Here is a 24,185-nt window from a genome sequence, read left to right on the forward strand (position 1 = left end):
AAACAGTTTTTGAGTTATGATGCACTAAAATTGGTATAATCAAATGGTATAATCAAATGTCTGGACACTCTTTCTGAAATTGCTTTCATGAATATATTTGTTTTGCTGTCTTTGTTGTTAACAACGCAGGGATGCACAAATGTCCACAGGGGATGGCAAATGTCTGGAGAATTTAATTAATAGATGTGATGAGATACACGGTATACATTCATATTTATTCGCTGTTGTGCAGAACACAAAGAGAATGAAATAGATAGAAATATGCAAACTATTTAAAGGATTTCGCCCTCTGGAAGCGATCACTGATGGGACCTTTGATCCAGCATGGGTGGCAGATCCGTTCGATACACAGGAAACAAATATCCGTCTAAAGAAAAGTCTCTGCAATTTGCCCCCCACTTCTCAATGAAACATGTCAATGTACATATTCACACACGCTCCCTTTGTCTCTGCCAATATGCTTATTTTTGCTCTCTTGCCGAAGGGGAAATGAGAAGTTTCATATTTAGAGTGGTCTCGTGTCTGGACAGTAAATATGCAGCCACCAGCAGCCAGTTGGCTTATCTCATCTGAAAGAAAGGAACCCCGGCCTGCCAGCACCTCCAGATGTGAGAATGTCACATGCGTGAGTCATATGCTAACCCAGCGTATGCGTTTGAACCCAAACCAGGATGCTTTCCTCAACGCTCCACTCTGGTAAACAAAGCTGTCGTCAGGGCTGCATTCAATCACAAGACTCACAGTTCTGATCCTATAACGGTTTTGAGTCATGGGCTGGATCAGCAGGGAAGAAAACACTTCCCTTAAACAATTGTACATTATTTATTCAAGTTTCTTTTACATTACATTACATGTCATTTAGCTGACGCTTTTGTCCAAAGCGACTTACAATAAGTGCATTCAACCATAGGGTACAAACTCAGAAGAACAAGCATACTCCTCAAATAAGCCAATTTACAATTTGCTATAGATGAGTGGCGCTATAAGTACAAGTCTTGCCTTTTACAACCATCATCCGAAGGTTAGCTGTTGTGTAAATACTGCACCAGGTTAAACGTAGCTAAGCTAACCGCTCCTCTTCTGGTGAAACGTATCCTGTGAAACTGAAACTGGTGTTAATGTTCCCGCCTGGTCTTTCTCGTGTGTTCAGTGAGCTGCCGCACTCTCCTCGCTCCCTGGCGGCCAGCCTCAACGACTCCGACTCCCGCTCCGTCCACCTGTCCTGGTTGCGGCCCTTTGATGGCAACTCCCCACTCCTGTACTACCTGCTGGAGCTCTCTGAGAACAGTACGTCTGTGTGTGTGTGTGTGTGTGTGTTTGTTTAATTGTGTGTCCGCGCTTATTTTATAGTCCCTGAGCGACGAACAGCTGTTCACTTGCTGTCTAACAGGCAGGGACACACTCTCATTTACAAGAGGCAGACATATGGAGAATGCTGTAGCTCAGTAAATGTACATCCAGGTTTCCTATAAATAAGCTTGGATTTCCCTCCCACCCTCACTCCCTCTCTCTCTCTCTCTCTCCCCCTCTCTCTACCACAGATGTTTTAACAGCAGGCTGACGCTGTGTCACCTGTCAGATGAGGGAGAGAGGAGAGAGGGATTGAGTAGTAGGATGACAGGAGAAACAGATTGGAGGGAGATGGCTGAAAGATAATTCGATGGATTGGGGAATGTCACACTCTGAGCCCGGCGACCGCCGGACCGCCGGACAAAAGTCTTAAATATTCCTGATGCATAACATTTTCGGTAGTCTTAATTCTGGTGACTTTTCCGGAGACGGCAGGAATACGACCGCGAGCTTCCTGCTGTCTCCGTCCCTGCAGCTGCTCTGCAGGAATCAGTAAAGTAATGATAGCCGAGTCGATTTCAGTAAAGACCAAATCCAGACAGTGAGGAATGGAGGAGAGTTTTGTGCATCCTGATTACCAGCTGTTAGTCTGAGTAGCGATAATTACTGTGTGTGTTTTTGTTTGTACGTGTTATTACATTTGTTTGGGTTGTATCTTTAACATTGTAATATTTGTATTTTAATGTCGGACACACACACACACACACACACACACACACTTACACATCGGATGATTCCGCCCTACAGCCATTCTGGTTGCATCCTTAAATACTTGTTATTGTTGCTCTCCACCTCTCCTCCCTTCCTTCCCCTTTGATTAATGGGTCCCGAGTGTCCCCGTGTCTCTGTTTAGTTCCGCCCCAGCCAGATACCATCAGCCTCTAATCTCTGTGTCCTCTGCCCAGACTCGCCGTGGAAAGTCTACCTATCCGAGGTCGATCCAGCGGTGTCCCAGGTGTCGGTGGGCGGGCTCACACCTGCCAGGACCTATCAGTTCAGGCTCTGTGCGGTCAATCAAGTGGGCCGGGGTCAGTACAGCGCCGAGACGCAGAGGTAAGAGACACACGCTAACCACTACCAGCTTTATTAAATACATATTTCACACACCATCGGGTGAAGCCACACTGCTATTTCACTGGTGTTTTCAAAGAGCACGAAATACATTTTCTTTCATGTAGCACATGCTGTGACGTGTAAGAAATAGTTTTTTTTTTCCTTTTTAGCCTGTTCCACCTCTGTGTAATAGACTCGGTCACACTGCCGTACGCAACCTGGGAATAAATCAACTGGAACCTGGAATCAAAAGACATGGTGTTTACACACCCACACACTTGTGCGTCTAAGTGTGTGCGCGCGTGTGTGTGTTTTACCATTAGCACGGGTAGGGACATTGGATTCATAGTGAAACAAGGACAATTATAACAAAGCGTCCCTTTTTTGTTTAAAATCCATTTCCTTTCTAATTTAAATTCATCAAATCGCTGCTGTGCATGTCTACTTGACGCGCGCGTGTGTGTGTGTGTGTGTGTGTGTGTGAGTATTTCTCCTTCAACTAAAATTATGAAAAAATGTTTGTGTGTAAAAGAGTTAGTTGGACTGAAAAAACAAAAACTCGGCGTTCAGATGTTTTATGTTTGTGTGCGTGCCGGTGTGTGTGTGTGTGTGTGTGCGTGCGTGCTTGTTTATCCCAAGAGAAAACACTAATGCGGCTGATTATGAAGCCTTAGCACGGATGCAACTGGGACGACTGGACGAGGGCTGCAGGAGGCGCGGCAGCCCTTCTAACCATGAGTACAGACGTACAGATGTGGCAATACATTACATTACAAAGTAAACCGTTTGGTGAACGGTTTTGTTTGCCTGAAGAGCGTGACCACGGGGCCGGAGCCAGTTGTGCTTCTGCCAAATAGCCTCTCAATAGCAGCAGCAGCTGTGAACGCCGCCACCGCACATCCAAGCACCTCAGATTACGGTCTCCTTTCAGATGTCCTCTGTTCTCGCCCGTTTGTAGTCCTCCTTTAACTCTCTCTCTTCCCCTTTTATCCCAAATCACTTATCTTCCTCGGCTGATTGTGTGTCATTATTCCTCTCCCGCGTGTACCCCTGTATTGTTTATGTCCGCAGTCCTCAGTCCAAAGTCGGTTGTTAGAGGCGCCGCAGAATAGGTCGCATTGATCCTAAATGAAGAACTGGCAGATGGACAAGTCATCCCTCGCGAGTGTATCTGAGCAGATGGATGCGTCTCAGTGTTTGACTCGCGCGTCTCGCAACCAGGCGCACTTTTCCTTTCATCTGCTGGGCGTTTGCCTGGATGAGACACGCGCGCACAATGAGCATTCGCAGGATGCCAATGCGCGTGCCGCACTCGACACAAAGGGGGACGGCGATGCAGAGGAAAATGTCCTGCAGGAGCTCTGAGCAAATGAGAAGGATGACAAAATGCAGTAATGTGGAACAGGACAGAATGAAAGAGAAGCCTCCAATATTGATGACAAAAAGCCCTTATTAAAGTTTGAACTTCCAGCTGCTTCTGAACTCTACCATTTTGTTCTTGCCCTGAATAGGATCTTTATCCTCAGCATGTATTCATATGTGTTTTTTCCCCACTATTATCCTGCCTGGCTTCCTCTCGTTCAAAGCGCTGCAGATGGACGCTTTAAGAAGAAGTGTCCTGGGGGTAGGACATCCACTAAGGGTGTGTGAATAATTGTGAGCAAAGCTTAAAAACATCACCTCTTAAGACTCTGCGAGAATCCAATTAAACCATCTGAGGTGTCACACTCGCACACGGACAGCAGCTCATGCACGACCTGCGCTCACACCGTTAACGTCCTTAAAGAGGCTGCATTCATCGGAGGAAAGCCTATGTTCTACTGCCTTGTGCAGTTTAAAGCATCCGCCTATGTTCATTTCGCTGGCATTTTTCATGCCATCGGTGAGGCTCAGAATCAGAACACATCAGCCTTTAACACCGGATGTGTGATACAAAACACCCTCCCTCAGTTTTGCACACATCTACACACTAATAGACCCGAAACATTTATGCCGTGAGATTTAAAAGATTTACAGGAGATTTGATCTGTGCTTTTCAGCATTTCAATCTTGAATTACATATCTGTGTTCAGCCGTGGCCGCAGCTGTGTTGCGGGTGCTCGTAACATAGCGAGTGATTTATTTACTTTAGACTTTAGAGAGGAAACATCAAGACGATTGCAGCGAGAAGGCTTAGACTGACTGAAGCTCCGCCAGACACGGTTTGTCCAGAGAAAAAGACGAGATTACCGGCTTGGCTTCAACTTGCTCTCTTCTTTGCTGTCAACACAAAGTAGGAAGAAAAACAATGTTGGTTTAGTCAGTCCTTGCTGCGTCCCCGTATGCTCCATCGCCCCTTAGTCAACATTTCTGAAGAGGAGGTAATAAACCACAGCTTAGTGGGTAACTAAGCAGGTTTTTTAATGTGTTGAACAACTACTCACCCAGGATGCTCCCGTTGAGATTTAATGCAATGATTTAAGTAAAGTTTCACACAAACTAGCGAATTATCTTTTTAAAAATAAAACATCTCAAGGTTGAAAAGAGAAAATGAACAAGCAGCAAGTTGCACCAACCAACGAATGAGCAGTGTCCTTTAGTTAACAGGACATTCAGCTGCTTTTCATAGTCTGCCATGCGTATAAAATAATCTGGTTGAAACGTCTTTGTATCTGAGAACAAGAGGAGAGTGCAAACCAACTAAAAGCACTTTCATCTAAAACGTGGGGCTGGATTTTAAAGGATAGACTGTATATATATATTTATGTATTTGAATGAACTCATTTATGTGTGAACTTAACTTCACTTCTAAATCGTACACGCTTCTAAGCTTATTAGACCGACCAATAATGGAAATTATCATTCTTTTCACGGTACAAAACAATCCAGCTTCAGAGTTCCACATTGAACCTCGCTTGTCCCGGGTTCAAGCAGATTTCCTTTTTGAAAGCCTCCAATAAAAAATATTGTATTTCATATGAATACTTTGTTATTTAATTAAGGGTGAGCTTTTATTTCCATTCCACTGATTAGACCTGCGACTGCTGTGCCCTCAGCCTTGACAGTTAAGAAGCCGTATACAACTATTGGCCTTGTGAAGATGTAGAAGAGTGACGTCTACCTGAGTGCATTCATGATGCACTTCTTTTCCAAAGTGGTTTCAAATCTATTTTCCTGCTAGCCTTTCTTTGTAGGAAATATGTTCCGTTTGGTAAAAAGACAAAATGTACGACCTTGTGACCTCAAGCCGAAACATCACACTCGCTGCAACCGCATGGATTCTAACCGACGCATTACAGCCCAGTTCCAAAACAGTGCTAAATGCTACCATGCTCACACTGGCAATAATGACATGCTGGTGTTAAACAGGAATAATTAGTGTCACGTTGCTCTCTGTTTAGCGTGTAAGCACGATTATTTGTTAATTAGTACTAAACACGAGGTGCACCTGAGTGGGATGGGGAATGTAGTTTGCCAGATTACCGAGTTAATGTTTTGGACAAATGAAAGTTTTGCCCTGACAGGAGATGCATTAGAGTCACCCTGAGGAGAACGGAGACGTCTTCATGGTGGTTCATCCGATAGTTCAGTTTCCACCCGAGTTGTGTCACAGCTAAAAGCAAATATCATAAAAAACATCTCAGTATTAAGCTAATGGTAAAAAAGCCCCCCAGGGAGTCTCTTTGAGACCCTCCGAGTTTATTTTCAGCGACACAGAGGGCACCGCATCCATCAATTGCTCGTTGTTTGTCAAAGCTCTAATCAGCCTGGAATCGGCCAGACGCCGATGGACTGCATGCTTTGAGGCGGAGCGTCTGCGGCCCCTCACCCTCTCTAACGTATGCGTAAACACAGACACGGCCGCCAGCTGGCAAGGTGGGATTATTTGCTCTGTTAGTGTTAAAGGTGTGACAATAAATCAAAGATCAGCAGAGGAAGTACAGTAAATACGAGCGAGCTTGACAGCACATTATATTACAGTCAGACTCTATTGTCAGTGTGCAGTAAAAAGTGTCATCTACCGACCGGATAATATAACTACAAAGTGACCAACACAACAGCCGGTGCGAGGCTCAGCCGCCTTCGATCCATCCTGAGAATAATGCACAAAGTTTGTCTCTTTCCCTCGACGGTGTCTCGTTAGTGAGTCAGCCGCCGCTGTTTGTGCATCTTTTAGCCTGAGGCCAAACAGCACAACATTTAAAGCAGAGGAGACTTAAAGTGTCAAACGAGAAGAAAATACACTAATCTATTCGACTGGTTTCACCCAATCATGTCGCATCTGGTTTCTCTCTCTCTCTTCCATTTTTTATCTCCCGTTGCCCTTCTGCTTCTTGTTTCTCTCCATTTCCAACTCTGGAACTTACTGGATCCGAGATTTACGATCCTGTTTGAATAGAGGCACATCCAACATCCTGGTAACAAAATGCAATTTAAGAGTTGTGGACTGTGAGAAAAGCCGGTGGGCATTAAACTGTGGAGAATGACACAGATAGAAACTTTTCCTAATTCCCACAGCATAGGGACTCACAAAATACATGGTCCAACCACCACCAAACACACACGCACACAAAAGCACATAAATCTCCTGCAGAAAATGTCCTCTTTTCCTTAACAACAGGGGACAGAGAAAGTGTGTCACGCAGACAAAGTTGTGCGCTGCGTTTGGTTGGTCTGGTTTGGCTGTTTTGGCTGTTTTGCACCAACGCCTTGTTCTGCATGTGAAGTCGTGTGTGAGAGGCTGCACATTTAATCTCCGGCGTGAGGCGGATGTCCTCATACTGAACCCGCTCGGTGAAATATTTCTCCCCTAAACGGTTTCGGAGGGAATCGAGGCAATTCACAAGGAGTTTCTGCTATTGAGTACAAACCTGTCGGCGTGCATTTGTGTGTGTTTTGCTCGCAGTCAAAGCGCAAATGGCTGCATCTGTTTGGTCGTGCGCGCGGCGCGTGGGTGTTTGTGTAGCGTGAGTTTGTGCGCATTAATGTGCATCATCAATTTCAGTCAAAAAGCGGTGGCATGTTTGAGGATTATACATACCCCACTTCCAGGCGGCTACACTAATGCCCATCTCATTCGCACAAGGCCCATTAGCCTATGTGTCTGTGTGCGTACTGTACATGTGTACGCCTGCAGCACCTGGCGCCGTCCCCCAGTGCCTAACCTAATGGAAGTAAAGCGCAGCTGTAAAACCACTGGCCTGTGCCGTATATCCGCCTGCTTTCAACACCTTCACTGTCACCCATTCACACAAACACGGAGAGCCGCACCACGTCTAATGGCTCAATAGCTCACAGAGAATCATTCAGGGGGACACGAGGCAGGAGGGGGTCGGAGGGATGTAAATCTCCAGACATAATCCCTGGAAGGGAAAAGACCATCGGATGTAGCAGTCTGTCTTAAGCTGGGAGAAATTTGTTTGGAGTGTGTGTGTGTGTGTGTGTGTGTGCGTGCGCGCATATGGCTCTGATTACGTTGGCTGAGCTGCTTACGGTAAAGCCACAGGCTGACCAGCTCAGCCCGGGTGCTTTACCAGCCATGAGAGGGGCCGGGAGCTTTAATCACGGGTGGGGCATGGAGGGTGGGGGGGGGGGGTTACAGCGCAGAAGAGGAGGGAAGGTGATGAGTAAAAGATAGAAGGACGAAATAATTGAGGCCAAAGGACTTGATGGATGAAAGGTGAAAGTTGGCAGATGGGAGAAATAAAAAAAGGAGGAAGGGATCAAAGTGTCGAAGTGGAAAAGATGGTGGAAAAAGATTTGGAGACAGAAGAGAGTCGGCCAGGTCAGAGACAGCGAGGGATCCTTCTGACTCGTTAATGACCAGCTCCTTTTTCATTCTCAACCAGTGTTTCAAACCGAAACCGCCCACAAAACGCTCGCCAGCGAATCAAATGAAAGATGAACTTCAATATAACCGAATATAATCGGTAATACACGGGGACCAAACGCCGGCCGGCTGATCTAATCGGCCAGTGAACGAAACACGGTCGGGAATCAACGTGCGCCGAGTTCATCGACGCTTTTGTTTTAAACAGCCAGCTCCGCTCCGTCATTCCCAGGAGGAAACCTCCGGCGCACTGCAAGTGATGCGTTAAATGTTCCCAGCAGAAGCAACGGCGGTTTGTTTGAAACAAATGAAAAAATGTGTTTGATGAAATAGCAAGACACACGTGTAGGAGGAGGGAGGAGAGAGATGAGCAGAGAATTCATTAAGAACTCACCAGAGCTGCTGGAGCTGGGGGGGGGTATTCTGCATATTAAGTTGCAGTCCTGTCTCCATTCATCTCCTGTGATGAAAACGGGTTCGTAGACAGTCTGACCCCCGGATTAGAAAGGATGAAGACACTCATCCGTTGTTAGGACGCCTAATAAACGTAATCAAAAAATCAATGTTGTCCCTCCCCCCTGTGTCTGTTAGATTGATGCTGAGGGAGGAGGCCCCCAGCGCTCCCCCGAAGAACATAGTGGCCAGTGGGAGGACAAACCAGTCCATCATGGTCCAGTGGCAGCCTCCGCCCGAACCCCAGCTCAACGGAGTCCTCCGAGGATACCTGCTCAGGTACGTGGCGTTGGGAACTCGCTTCTCACGTGTGAGGATTTTGCTTCAATTTCACGCCATTGAAATGTATTTAAATTTGGGTTGTTTGGACAAAACAAGCAATTTCACAACGTCACCTCGGGATCCTCATCAGGCTTTATGTGTGTGTCTGTGTGCGCGTGTGTGTGTGTGCGCGCAAGATGGAGCGCTGACTCGTCTTGTTACACACAATAGGCTCCGTATATAAATGCCGACATGTGGATTATTACTCCATCAGATATGTACAATATTTAAGTGGTATTACACGTCCCTGTCTAGTCGCCTCATATATCCCTGTAAGTGGACATTTATATCACTTGTAGTAAAGCGAAGGCCTTCGAGCTGCTGCCACATCTACCAGGTATTAGAGGTGTTTTATTCTTGATGTGTAGAATAGAAGATACTCATTAGTTCAGATTTGATGCCGATTAGTTTTATTGCCCCCCCAGATGGCAAACATCTGTATTCGTTAGCATACAAAAGGAACACTAGTGTGGCTTTAAATTGCATTTTTTTAAGCTCTCTGTACACTATTTTCGGGCTTGGGAAATATTTTATTACTATGAAAACATTCGGTTGAATTATCGTCATTCATTATCATATATTTAAAACATAACAAGAGAAAATGAAGATAACAAGCAAATTGTGATGTCAACAAGCATAAATACAAATTTACAATAACATTATACAGACATGTACATCTAAATGATATTATGAAAAGACAAAGAGAAATATTGACCAACGTTCAAATTATATTATTCATATATATTTATAAAAAATATATTACTATTATTTCATTAAGCAGTCTAAGAAATATGTGCACATCGGCAAAGATAATAATAAATGTGTGTTGAAGGAACAGTTTTTTATGGGGATTGATTTGCAGAAATGGAATACAATATTAAGCATGCTTTAATTGGCACTTTTGGATCTCCTGCAACCTCCTGGTGGATGCCACCCGATGTTACACACTTAAATATTTCATCTAACACATTGATCCCCACGTGGAAATCAGGCGTGGATGTGATGTGTAGTGTGTATCAGCCGCAACATTTTTGCTCAAGGATTCTTAAAAATATGATGTGAGAAAGAGAGCCAGCGGTTCAACCATCAACCCCGTCGATTAGTCGCCGTTATTCCCCCACAAACTTAATATAGCAGAAATTTGTGTGTGCGCGTGTGTGTAGGTACCGTCTGGCTGGGCTGCCAGGGGACTACCAGGAGAAGAACATCAGCAGCCCGGAGACCAACTACTGCCTGCTGAAGGATCTGATCATCTGGACACAATACCAGATCCAGGTGGCTGCCTTCACCGGAGCCGGCCTGGGCGTCTACAGCAGCGCCGTCACCGAGTACACTCTGCAGGGAGGTGGGTCCGAACTCACACCAACACAGCCAGTGTAGCAAGAAATGTCTAGGCGTTGTGTGGATCGACAGTCCCTGCACACACACAGACACACACACACGCACATGTCACTGAGCTTTGAGTGGGACAGCACAACAATATGAGGAGCATAATCCTTGAGTGTTAAAGAAAGAAAAGAAACACTTCCTTTGCCCCTCGAGTCCTTAAATCCTCAACCTTAAGACTTCACAAACGCACACACTAGTTTACCATTTTGTTTTGTGATACAAAGCTGGTGTGTCTCCAGTGGTCAAATAAATGCTATAAATATATTCTTAATATATTTCCTGATGATAAACACTTGACAAACAGAGATGTCTGATAGATTGTAGTAAACCGTTGTCACTACAAACCATGGTACTTTGTGTTAAATGCAACATTTAGATTTAGTGGACGTGCATTTACAAACAGGGGGAGCAGTACTTGAGAGAGTAGAGAGTTTGAGGAACAGACGTCCGCTGTAGACAGAAATAAAAGGGTGTTGCAATAAAAGAACGTAGGTTTGCTCTCGGAATCACTCACTCACCAAAGAAGTGCACCGTACACTACAGAGAAACCTTTTCTAACGGGGCCAGCGGGTGGTGTTAGATTTAAGGAAGAGCCCCCTCAAAGGTTTGTACGCGTCTGGTTAGCGATCCGGTGGCTGAGATCACGCCTGAGGGGCAGAGCGCTCCTCCGGGCTCTCAGCGGCGGGACGAGCAGCCGCTTGATGCAGCTCACACTTGTTGAGCTTTGCCCCCGAGGCGTCCCCCTCAAAGACAGCGACTAGGAGGGGACTTCAGGGCCCACGCAGGAGGGATTTCACCCCCCCCCCCCCCCAAGCTGGCCAGGGACCCCCGCGGGATGAGCCGCAGGACGTTTGAAGGGAACGTGACCCTTTTATTCCAACTGTTTATTATTTCCACAGACGGAAACGCACACACGTGCACATAAGTCCTCATTACAAGAGTTCAGGGCAGGTTTATAGACTCGGGAGGGGGAGTCGGGCTCGTTAATTATTCTAATGTGGTTTAAGGGGAGTGGCTGAGATGGATTGGACATGCTCTCTCTCACTATCTCTGAGACTCTGATAACATTGCTCCCTCAGACACACACACTCACAGGCGCACACGCATACCGACATTCCCCCAGAGGACAGAGTTTAGTGTTTTATCTGTAGCTGTGAGCTGCGAGGGGTTAGTAGCCCGATCCCCTGGAGTATAGTCGGGATGGTGGGGGTAAAGGAGGGGGGGGGGGGGGGGGCATCTTTAACATCAATTAATCTTCCGTCCCGCTCTCTGCGTTCTCCTCCGTTGACTCCATCTCTCGCCGCCTCTTCACTTCCTCCCCTCTACTAGTTTTTGCTCGCAGTTCTCCTGTCGTCTGGTCTCTTTGGCTCAAACGTGAAATGTAAAAGGCCATTCCCATCATGCAACAGTGCATTATCACGCTGTGGCTCTCCGGCACCAGCATAAACCCCTTATAGTGTAATCACCGCAACGTTGTGCCCACGGACACACAAGCAGCGCGTACAAGCACACACTTATTTCACGGTCACTCTTCACTCCGCTCTTCATGACTTTAATGTCGTCATGGAGTCTTATTTCTCGCTGGTCTGATATATATTCCATATTATGTCCAAATGATTTACATGTAGGGGCCATTTGTGCATTGGCATGAAGGCAGGAAGAAAAGCCGATTCAATATTAAACAAAGAAAAACCGCAGAGATTCTTTACTGGTTGTAAGAACATAGATGTGTGAATTGTTTCTGTCCAAAAAATTACAAATAACTAAGTGTACCCGTCACAGGGAGAACTAAGCAGCCTGATCACGTCACCATGGTGACTGGGCACTTGAAAGTTTTAAATTGAAAGCCTGCTTTACAAGCGCATGTATGGGGTTTTAAGAAAGTACATTTAGGAGGCATCCATTTTACTGCAGTGTTTTTGCAGTTGACCCCGTACCTCAAAAAAGAAACCAGGATGCCTCGTCCTCAATGCCACCACTCCTCTTCAACATCTGCCCCTTATACAAATCCGGTGTCACTGTTCTCATGATCTTTTGATTCAATGAATCATGGCGTCGCAGGCTACGCAGTTACATCATGTGGGTCATAAAGGTTGACAGGGCCGCAGTAAAAGGAGACCGATGTGTCTACAGGACTGAAGCAACTACTCCAGTGAGTCATCTAACTTTCCGTGGCCACCGTGTGTCTCCTGAGGTCAGCGAAAGCCGTTATAGATTTCATTTATCATTAAGGCTGTCTCGGTGAGCCGTCATTGTTCAGCACCCTGTCACCGAAGGGGCAGCACCCTTATCTCACTTATCCCCAAATTGATACTCTGCGAGCTGTGTGAATACGAAGTGCAATTGATGAGAAGAATTGTATTGAGAAATTAGTTCATTTTGCAGCAGAGAATAGCAGTGTTGGGCTGGCATTTAACTTTTGCAGGCGTAGCAGATATTTTAAATTAAAAAAGGAAATGAATATCAATGTGAAATATGGTGCTGTGTTATGTACATTTTAAAGCACAGCTTCAAAAAGTAAAAGTGTAACCTTGAGAACTGTTTATTTCTGCAGCTCGAGGCTCCCGAGTCGGTTGCCGCGTAGCTCTTTGCAGTGTATCTAAACACTCATGGAGCTTCCCCGTGGTGAACCCATGCAGCTAAATGTTACATCTGTGCTCAGTTCCCACAGCACCTCCGCAGGAAGTGGAAGTTCTAGCTATCAACTCGACGACCATCCGCTTCACATGGAACCCGCCGCCTCAGCAGTTCATTAACGGCATCAACCAGGGCTACAAGGTAAGCGTACGACATCTCGCACCAATGTACGTGCAACCCGATGTTGAATGGTTAAGAAGAAGTTGGATGAGGTAAAAGGCCGATGTCCTGTTTCAGGAACATTTTCGTAACCTGAAAAAAAGCAACGTATATTTAAAGTTAAAAGAAAATCTGTTCTCATCATCTTTCGTTGTAATTTTATTAACAAAAACAAACCCCCAGCTCTTATGCTAAAATGACAATAATATGAAACAACGTTCGCTGCAGACAACAGCCAGTAGTCAAATACCTCCGTCTTGAGTCAAACGGCTCATTTAATGGATGGTTTTAGCAGGTTCCCCCCCAAAAAACAATGCTTTAAAATACATAAATGTTGTATTTTCCTGTTGGGACTTTCAGCTCAAAGGTCGTGGCTCGGAACGCTTAGCCCAGCCGAGTGAGGGATCAGCTCCAGGTAGAAATGGAAATGACTGATGAGAAAAGGAGAGGGAGGATTAAATGGGGAAAGAGGACGTGTTGAGAAAGTAGGGAGCAAGAGACCGAAGAGAAATAAGAGATAATAATACAGGAGCAGGATAATTGGGAGCTGGGAGGGATACCGTGAGTGATCTGTACGTAGTAGTTTTTGGTGTGTGATTTATTATTCACTTTATCGTGGCAACAAACCCCCGAGGAACTGATTAACATGACAAAGAAAACACATCACGTTCTTGCCGCGCCGCGTCCGTCCGTGTGTGAGCGCGCTTTACAGAGCGTTGGTGTTGGTTTCTTCATCGGTTGATAAATGCTGTATGGCTTTCTTCCTTGTCTTGACGCTCTGTGTAAAGAAGACCACACCACTCTGAATCGGAGGAGCTTCTCGGTGCTGCTGCACACGTCTTCGCGGGTGTTGTTCTGGTTAGCGGACAGTAGATCATTATATTAATTAAAAGAGGATATGAAGCAACGTCTCATCTCATTTCATCTCATCCCCCCACTGACTATACGATAACCTCAATAATACAGCTCAAAAGGGTCAAAACTTGTGACGAGTATTCCATTTGTATGTCCTTATAACTGTCTTCTGACGTGCTTTGGCTTTGCTTTTCTTGTGAGAAGTTGGAGTCAAGGTAACATTTGTCTCTATTCATCAGTCGGTCTGAGCGTGCTGACAGACTGAGAGGAGGCCGTTTGTTAAATAGATTGCATTTGAATTATGATGGTTGTGTAAAAGATGCGTTGGGAAAGAAGAAATTCAGAAGAAATAGCTCAGTATACAGAGATCCTTATGAGGAATGTTACCTCACCTGGATGTTCCCGCTGTGTCCCGTTGTGCGGCCCAAGCTCTAGTCTGATCGAGGACGGCATTGTGTACTCTATGCGTTCCATAGAAATGTAGTTTCAGAATGCAGAAGTTGCTATAGTAACAGCAGACCCAATCATCCCGGCACCCTTTCAAAGTGGACTCGCATCCGATGCCCGAAGGTTCCAGATCAGCACTCAAACTGTACTGTGCCGATAATAAAGTCGAACAGAAAACTTTATGTTGCGGAGACGGACTGCGGGCAGAACGAAAAGCAGCCCAAGTCTCTCTGGGCAAGAGTTCTATTTCTTAATGTGTGAAAAGGTTACATGGTGGTGATTCTATTTGATCTAGTCTTCCTGCCATAGGGATCAGTTGTCAGGCCACAATGGCGGACCCAAATGCACGACTCAGGAAACAGGGATAAGCGTAATCGGTTTATTGCTCCCAGAGTAATGCAGGCAACAGTACAGGTCCAACAGGCAGGTAAACGTGGTCGTAGAAACAGGCAATAGGTCCAGGTACACGACAAACCAAGGGAACGCTGGAAAGTGAGTCAACATGGAGCTACAGCAATCTGGCAGGGGATCAGTGAACACGGGTGAGCTTATATACCCGGGGCAGGGGAAGACAACTACACACAGGTGAGAAACATCCGAGTGAAGGCCGGCAATCAACAGGCAGGAAGACAAGTGACGTGAATGGGGACGAACAGTGGGTGGAAAATAAGACATGCATGAAAACAGACTTAAAACACAACAAGAGCAGAGGATGCTCTTACATCAGTATCCCGTTAAATTGAAAATGAAGATGAAGAAGCAAGGCGACGATCCTGTGTAATATCAGACAAAGAAGGATTAATTGGAGCAATGTTTGATTCATGTATTGTTTCCATGGTGATAGAGGGTAACACAACATGGCTCGTCGTGACATGCCTCCTCTCTCGTTAGCACTATTTAGGTGTCCGCTTTTCCCTGTTTGTTTCTGTAAAGTAATATTAGACAAACTGCTGTGGTTCTGCATGTAAATCATTTCTCACAGCAAACTTTTCATTAAGCGCTGGCAGCGACGTATGTAAAGTGCTACATTCATTCGTGAATAAAAGCTGGAATTTGAGATGCAGATAAACGTTTTTCAAAGTAATGAAATATTGATATTGTTTTGCTATTTTGACAAATTTGCAAATAGCAATTGGTAGTTTTAGGCTTTATTGACAAAAAGGAAAAGCTGTTCAAATCATGTTTGTGACCTGCAGCTTATTCTACTAAATTTAAAAGATGATTGAACCAGAAAATAATGGGAAAATACAAGACGCCGATAACTGTGATAGACATTTTAGGTCTCGTGGTCACCCGCCGATTAAACAGATTTTTACCGGCAACCTGCTGACCATCTTTCTCCCTCCCGACACAGCTGCTGGTCTGGCCTGAGCGGTCCCCGGAGGACGCCATCGTGGTCACCATCACGCCGGACTACCCCAGCTCGCGCCACACGGGGTTAGTCAGCGGACTCAAGAAATTCACCTGGTACTTTGGCTCCACCCTCTGCTTCACCACGCCTGGAGACGGCCCCCGCAGCTCGCCCACTCTGCTGCAAACACACGAGGACAGTGAGTGCACGCACACACACGCACACACAGCCTCTCCCGTGAATGATAACGATGTGCATTGACTTGTTTTGTCTTCCGTCTAGCTGTTTCAGTGTGAAGCACGGCTGTGTACCGACAGGCCCCCACTGTCTTTCGTCTCCTTTTTGATCTTTTGGTTTTTAGCCTCCCTTTTGCCTCCACTGTGTCTTTCTAAAGAGAATTGATTCATATCGTTTTCAGACTTACTGGTATTCATAGCCGTCTGTTCCATGGACAAACCCAGTTGCCAAACAGCCCCGATAGCCTATAGGCAGACAGACAAGCAATTATTAGCAACCAGCAATTATCGAGTGGAAAAGGGGTATTAGAGGCCATGTTTATACACACAAACACACACACGCACACACATGCACGCACACTCCAACACAGCCCGGGACTGGTATTGATTGGGAGCTGGGCGTGCTGCAGGGTTAACGGCGGGTGTAATACTTGGTTGATGATAGCTTTCTCTGTGAGGTTGTGTGTGCGTGTTATTGAATGTCTGAGATGAATAGCTTAATCGCTCTGCAGGGAGAGAGGGGTTAGATAACCGTATGTGGAATGAGAAATGACAGGCGTGCACACGTGTGCACGCGCGGTCGTCGACGCCGATGTGATTAGGAGGCGGCGCTAGATCATTTAAAATATCACCAATATTGTCTGATGTGATCTGAATCTATGATTTCTTTCCAGCACCTGGACCCGTTCGCCTCCTGAGCTTCACTGAAATCTTGGACACATCACTCAGAGTCAGCTGGGTCGAGCCTGAAGACAAGAACGGCATCATTATCGGTCAGTGCGTTTAAAGGATCTCTTCACTCAGGATGTCCTGCACCGTCTCCACCTTCCCTCCATTAAGAAACGTTCATTGTTCCCTTCCACTAACGGCTGTGATGATGGAAGCTTAAATTAGGTTTGGATAGTATTTCCTCAACAATTCAATATTTTTCATTTTGAACATTTAAAAAAAAGAGAACATATGTCTGTAAAAAGGGTATAAATAAATGAGGATGAACAAACTCACGCGCTTATCTAGATACAAATCCATCAATGCGCTACCCAGTCAACAATAGTAAAAAGAAACGAATACAACCCTTTCCCCATTTCAGTGCTTTTCATTGCCCGTCCGCCCCTTTCTTCCAATTTAACTAAATATTTTCAGTTAGTTGTTTCAGTCCATTTCACAAAATCACCCCATTAACTGTTAAGCTCTGTGCGAACACAACGTTGTTTTGGGTTAGAATTTCCTCCTCAGCCATGAGCTTATATCGTAAACTACCAGGAAGTCAATTATTTTTTTGCTTTATATATGTTTGTGCAGTTGGAAATTCAAACAGAACCCTGAATGTTAGTCTCTCCTAGCAGCTCTCTTTCATAGCACGCTTTATAATTGTAGGTTGCTTTTGGACAGTGGGTGTTACTGCACACCTCCACAGTTATTCCGGTGGACAACAAACGGTGTGCAGGACACTATGATCCACACTGCAGGATGACTCGAATAAGTACAACATCCTTGCAGCTGTGAAACGGAAGGAACCCCCGAAACTTGTATAGTTTCTTCTGTATTCTCCAATTAGCCCTTTCTTTTCAGTTTGCCGTCCCACCCCCCCTCCCCCCCCTCCCTCCCTTCCATCTCAGAAGCTGTGTTGGTGTACATCTGATTCATCATCAGCTAATCCCCTCTCCCTGCAGCTTGTCTTTTCACATTATCTCCAACATGCCCCCGTCCCACGCATCCCGGCACCCATGGTGTTGTTTGCGCGGCGACATCCCGGAGCTCTCGAATCCCCCGCCAATTCCTTTGGCCTCACCTCGTCCGCAGCTCCGTTAGACAACGCTGCTGCACGACGAGCTGATGTGAATCAATGCGGCTCCGCGCGAGCGCGCCCGTACGTGTCGGTGAGTCCGCGTGGCCAACATCCGTCAGGCGCCCGCAGAACCCGATCGCAGTGCAAACGAGCGGTGGCCTCACGGTCGGCCTACACGCTCAGAGAGGAGCGAGAGAGAGAGCGAAGATTCAATCAAGGTCACCTTGCGCATTTACTCTTTCCTCCTTCCGACCAGCTTTTCATCCAGCACCTGCTGAGCGCCGAGACAGATGAGGGACCATCCGCCCTCTCCGGGGCTTTGCTTACAAGTGGTCTCCGCGTGCACACACACACACACACACACACACACACACACACGTTAGAAGGCGGCAGAGTGTGATGCATGACTCTGAAGATGCGTAGGGACAGGGATTTCGACTGTAGTTACCCCTGCAGCACTCCCTTCCTCCTTTTTGGCTCCGCGCCTGTCGTTAAGTGCACGTGCGTGTGCCTGTGCACGTGCTTGAATGCGCCTTTATTAACCCAGCGTGCGCTCTACACCCCGCAGGCTACCAGTTGTGGTGGGAAGTGTCTGGCGCCGAGTCAAGTCGCGAGGAGCGTTCGCTGTCCAACTCCACCCTGCAGTACCAGCTGACAGGCCTCACCTCCACCACGGCGTACGCGCTGCGGGTGGCGGCGCTCACCGCTGCGGGGCGGGGCGTGGTCACGCCCTCCACCATCTCCACCGGAGTGCCACCAGGTACAATAAATACACGCAGGGGGGAGCCGCTGACAGCGGATGGAAAAGAAAGTTTTGTGTTGCGGAGTAAATATGACTGATGAGCCCTCGCGATGCCGTTGTCTTTCCTCGGGATGACAAGTGGCTGTTACCGTGCATCCATAACTCATCAACAGCCTGCACACACACAACAGTTCGTTGTTTACAGCATCGTACGGGGGGGGTTCAGCGGGTGGTTTCTTTGTGTGCGTACCGTGTGCGCCGCCATGCTTGTGAATGGGTGATTGGACCAGAGTTATTAGTTCTGATTAACTGCAAATGGCAAAGAGCAGAGACGGGGGAGAGAGAGAGAATCAGAGTGCAGGACCAAACAAGGGGGTGCAGAAAGATACATAGTGAGGGGAGAACAGACAACACAGAAAAATGTAATCTCCAAAGAACAGAAGACCAAAGTCTCCCAGAAATGGACTGAGAGAACGTGGAGGAGAATGGAGGGAAAAACTCGCTCACACAGCAGGATTTTTGTCCTAACATTTTCTGATTACTAATTTATGAATAAAAGCAGTAAAAAAAAAAATTGAAAGCAAGATGGATACAGACAGTTCATAGATTCAGAGGTTACTCATTAATTCATGAAAGCAAAAGACTGAAGTAAAGATGGAGTACTGAGTATTATTATATTATATATTAGGAAAAAGAACTAAAGGAGAGAAAGAGAGAGAGATCCAGTGAGCATAGCGTCTTGTCTTGTTTATTTATTCATGTATTCATTGAGTTGACAGAATTTCTTCATTCATCCGAGCATGGCAGCTAAAATCAACGTCCCCACATTACAACCATTACAAGTTTCCCGCCTGCACTTACGCAGCAATGGCTGCTGATAGCTCAAATTGTGTTGTGTCGCACACGTGTACCACGTCGTATCCAGAATGAATGTTGCCTTGTTTCCATAATAACTGGACTCGGTTCCGTTATATCATCTGTTTACAAAGAAAACCAACATTCTAAATCTAAATCTGTCTGATGCGTCCCGGAGTTCTGGCGTGTAGCGGCGCCCCGGCGTTTGATGGAACACGTCGGCTTTACAGGTCTGTATTCTGCCAGGTTCAGATAATGATGCTGCAGCAGACCTGGAAGGATTACAGCAGATCGCGGCGGAGCGCTCGCACCAGCCAGAGATGCGTAGTACGTAGATACGCCCAAACGGAGCGAAGACAAGTGGCTGGAGAGCCGGCGTGAAGTGCTCCATCTCGAGATGAGTGAGGCATTCGCAGCGCACTGCATCGTTGCGATTTTTGATTATGCAGATTTCATTAGCGCAAACAAGCTGTTGTGTATTTCATTTGTCAGGAAAAAAACAAACCAAAAAACGCAAACCAGGATTCGAGCCCAGTCTGCACAGCAGATGTCAAATGTGCGACCGATGCCAAGTTGATTCAACAGCTGCCAGCGCAGGAGTCTCTTCAGAGCGAGCGGCACATTGTGTGCGGCATTTGAGGTGGACTTGTAAGACTTTCATTGGAATATTTAGTTCTGCATGAAGTGTGCATACAAAAGGGATTATTATTTCCATTTGATTTATTCCAGGTGAACAAAAAAGGAGAAAATGATAATAGTCTCGCGGATGCTTGTTGTTGACCGCAGTTGCTGCAGCTCGCCGCCGGAAAGGGACAGAAGCACCTTTTCATACACTCAGCGTTTAGCGGCACACGGCAAGGAGCAAACTCAGAGGATTTTCTTCGTGCTGTAAAAGGAATGACTTGATTTGTAATGGTTCTTATTGATCTAATCCTTATTTGTCATATATTTCTGGTCCCATCGGGGCAGCCTTTAGCGTCGTACCTCGACACCGAAGGGTCTTGGACGGTTAATGTAGTTGATATAAAATAATCTTTTATTGGGCCCACTGCAGCACAAATAGAGACATCAGTAAAGCAAGATAGTGAAAATAATCTAATCTAAATGTAATAGCAATCACACTGAGTGGTGGAATGCCCGTTATTGCTCATATGAAGTATTGATATTGCACATAAATGAATGAATTGAATGAAGGAGCTGTCAGTCAAGATTAAGTTAACAAACAGTAGCGGTTAGGTTTAGGAAAAGCTCACGTGATGATTTAAAGGTACAGCGCGGGTGACGTCACGTGACTCACTGACGGGGCTTGAGGTGACATCACGCTGTCGGCGGACACACACACACACACACACACCGGCTCCCTGGGGGAAGGTCCCTCAGTGGACATTGTCATGCGTAATACCAAAGTGTGGCGCCGGTTGGTTCACATTTGCGTCCAAAACCTGCCGCGTCTCGCAGTGTGCCGGTACATGGCGCCTCGGCAGCGAGACCTGGGTGAACTGTTCACACTGTTGGTACCATCTGCCAGTCGGCGGAGGTAGTTACAGCGTGCTTATGTATTCCTGAACAACTTATCCTCATGAAATAACCTTTTTCTACTGATTACACATATATGAGATCTACTAAAAGGAAATAATTTGAGTGCAGTGGGCATCACTTGTGTTGAGCTTCTCCTTCCTCTCAGCAGCGGTCGGGGCGCTTCCTGTCACTCATTACCTTCATGGAGATGGAACAATGTTAGAATAAGAATGGGTCGGATATAATTGATGAGGCTTGCAGCCTACTCAGACCTTTGTAGGACTTAAATGGACTGTGCATTTAATTCACCTCTCGCCTGGTCACTTGGCATTGTATTGTACTGTCGACCTTGGAAATATGAATTAAATTGCTCGGACCAAGATGAGATGCCGATTGGCTGCATAAGTGCCTGTTTTTTAGTGGTTAACATCTTTCTTTCTGTGACTACACAGGAAAAAGGGCTGAAGTAAAGTGTTGGCCAACTCTTACTTGAAGCCTTTTGTTTATTTAAGCCCTTATTGGCGACATGATTAACATATTCTTCTCTTTCTATTATAAATATTATTGCACATGCATTTAAAGATGAGATATCTTGCAGTTCTGACAATTTCTTTTCTTCAGTTCGGGCATTTAGACATATTTTTATCCCTTCATAGAAAAGTCTTTACAAAAGCAATATTTCGTCTTTCATTTATTTCTTTTGATGAATCCCTTTGAAATAATTCTCCATGCTGGGATGCTTCGGTCCTTTTCCACTTGAACAAAGTACTTTGGTTTTTTCGCAAATAAATTGGTATTGTAAATCATTGCTGCAGCGCCAGCAATTATTTTATTTCAAAGCTTTTGTAACCCACCATTGAAATACCACAAATAACATTAATATGAGCGCAACGATCCCGCGGGTTTCGGTCAACAGGTTCTGAATGTGCACGAACACAGTACCAGCTTATCTGTCCATTAGAGCTTTGAGTAAAGCGCTTCTCTCTCCGCAGAGCTTCCTGGCGCGCCATCGAATTTGATCATCTCCAACATCAGCCCTCGGACCGCAACCGTCCGCTTCCGTCCCGGTTCTGACGGCAAGACTGCCATATCGCGATGGATCGTCGAAGGCCAGGTGCGTGGGTCCACGTTGGTGCACGTGTGTCCTTTTTTCGCGGCGCGCCTCCACGTCTGAAAGTGAAAGCGGTGACACGCGCTGCGTCCTTACGTGAACAGGTGGTGAAGGAGGAGGGCGGGAAGGAGGAGGCGTGGCGAGTCGTCCTCGAGGAGAAGAACCGTCCAGATGCGGACGCGCTGGAGGTCCCTGACCTCACGCCGTTCACCCAGTACAGGTACAAACACCCACGGCCCAGCAGAGAACGTCGTCTACCACGTGCACACACACACACACACACACGCACAAACTCACTCGCGCGCGTCTCTCCGCCAGTTTCTGCAGTATTGCAAGACTCAGGTGAAGTTCGATAAATCACGCGGACTCACAGAGAGGCAGTTCCGTCTGAGACTTTTCTGTTTGTCAGCACCTTCACAGCTGCTGCATGCAGATCCTTATTACCCTCCCACAACCTGCTGGAGGGAAGGAGCGGGGAGGGGGGGGGGGGGGGGGGTGATGAGAAAGTGGGAAGGGCAACAGAGAGCATTAAAGAGGGGGAGAGACGGAGGGAGACGAGACACACGGAGAGTCGGAAATGGAGGAGTGTCTTTGATCCGCGCTCGAGGGCCGTGAAGAGGCTGCAGTTTATGGACGTGATCCACAGCGGCAACACTTCCTCACTTTACTTTCCTCACTTTAAATCTCTCTCTCCATCTTCTGCATGTATCAGTCTGTCTGCCTCTGCCTCGTGCTCCGTGTGTAATGGGACTGTGTGTGTGTGTGTGTGCGCGCACAATGTACACTCGCAGGGATTACGTTGTCACAGGCAACACCGTTGGGACATTAGATGAAGTGATGCACTTGTCTGTACTTTTGATGTCCCCCGCTTTAAGTCCCTCTTTACACCCTGCCTTCGGGAGCCAGAACTCGTAGACGTAGTCTCTCGCTTGCAGTCTGCTCTCTCACGCGTTTTAACACCCACAGCCAAGCGCGGCTACATTTAGAAGTTACAAAAGTAACAAGCGCTCCCTCGTGGCTGCGGTTGTGCGTGCGTATCTGTGTGTGTGTGTTTGTCACCAAGTCTGTGTGGTGATATCTCTTTTTCTCAGACATCTTAACAATATGCCAGTGGCCTTTTCAGAAATCCTCCGGTGGAGAGTTCCAGCTGAAGGATGCCATAGAGTGAAATATGTTTCAGTTGTGGAGCAAATAACATGAATATTAGAAATGCCCGGAAAGCTCTCAAATAGTTTTTCTTCACTCTAACTGTAAAGTCTGGTCGCCTGGCTGACATGTCCTGTAATATTTCTATTGACTGCACTACGCTGTGTTATTGGGTCAAGTGGTCTCTCACAGTTGTTTGCTGATAAAGTACAAGCTTCAACAGCAACTGTGGGTAACAACACCTCATGGCGTCAGTATGACATCATCCGGATGATATTTCCGGAGGTTCCCCACCGGTAGACATCATGCGCCCGTATTCACCGGCTGAGGAGTACTCGTACCCGGGACAACTGGACTAAACTTGTCCTATAAAATCACCCCTACAGCTGTGCCCTCTGCCCTTCCCCAGGTTCAGGATGCGGCAGGTGAACATTGTCGGCTCCAGTGCCATGAGCGCCCCCTCCAGGCTGATTCAAACCCTGCAGGCTGCCCCCGACACGCACCCCTCTAACTTCACCCTGCTGTCTGCCACACAGACCAGCCTGCGCTTCAACTGGAAGGTACTGAAACACCTGAGCATGCGTGGAGACACACGCACGTCCTTAAAACAGTTGAGCCCCTTTCTGTCCCCATTAAAAAAGTTATAATATAAACGATGTACTTGCTCTGCATATCGTTTTTTCTCTGTTCTTGTTTTACTATACAGTAGTTGCATGTTTGAGGCGGTCGTGTGGCTGACGGCCTATAATCAGTGTCTCCCCTTGTTATCAGTGCTAATGCTAATCTGTCAGGTTGTCCATTCACCGCGCGGACCGCTAGCAGCACAAACGGGATTGTCATTTTCTCTCTTTTTTTTGCTCTTCGTTCTTCCACCTCTCTCTCTCCCTCTCTCTCTTTTACTCCCCCATTCGCTCTTCTATTATCACATAAATGGAGAGCAGAGTATTTTTCCATTTAAGAGTTG

General features: G+C 46.5%; 1 protein-coding gene across 2 annotated transcripts in view; it reads left to right on the forward strand.

Moving 5' to 3' along the window:
• The window catches only part of LOC120825525 (protein sidekick-1), an 89,751-nt gene that overhangs the window by 37,199 nt on the left and 28,367 nt on the right, over positions 1 to 24,185 (forward strand). For both annotated transcript variants that reach the window (XM_078109319.1, XM_078109320.1), the window contains 11 exons: positions 1,151 to 1,287; positions 2,256 to 2,403; positions 8,804 to 8,944; positions 10,150 to 10,331; positions 13,038 to 13,153; positions 15,828 to 16,023; positions 16,735 to 16,833; positions 18,418 to 18,609; positions 21,957 to 22,078; positions 22,180 to 22,295; positions 23,631 to 23,781. In XM_078109319.1, the coding sequence (XP_077965445.1) occupies positions 1,151 to 1,287; positions 2,256 to 2,403; positions 8,804 to 8,944; positions 10,150 to 10,331; positions 13,038 to 13,153; positions 15,828 to 16,023; positions 16,735 to 16,833; positions 18,418 to 18,609; positions 21,957 to 22,078; positions 22,180 to 22,295; positions 23,631 to 23,781 (1,600 nt within the window). The remainder of the gene's footprint in view (positions 1 to 1,150; positions 1,288 to 2,255; positions 2,404 to 8,803; positions 8,945 to 10,149; positions 10,332 to 13,037; positions 13,154 to 15,827; positions 16,024 to 16,734; positions 16,834 to 18,417; positions 18,610 to 21,956; positions 22,079 to 22,179; positions 22,296 to 23,630; positions 23,782 to 24,185) is intronic.

This window comes from Gasterosteus aculeatus, chromosome 9, assembly GCF_964276395.1.
Source record: "Gasterosteus aculeatus chromosome 9, fGasAcu3.hap1.1, whole genome shotgun sequence".
In the NCBI taxonomy this organism is placed as follows: Eukaryota; Metazoa; Chordata; class Actinopteri; order Perciformes; family Gasterosteidae; genus Gasterosteus; species Gasterosteus aculeatus.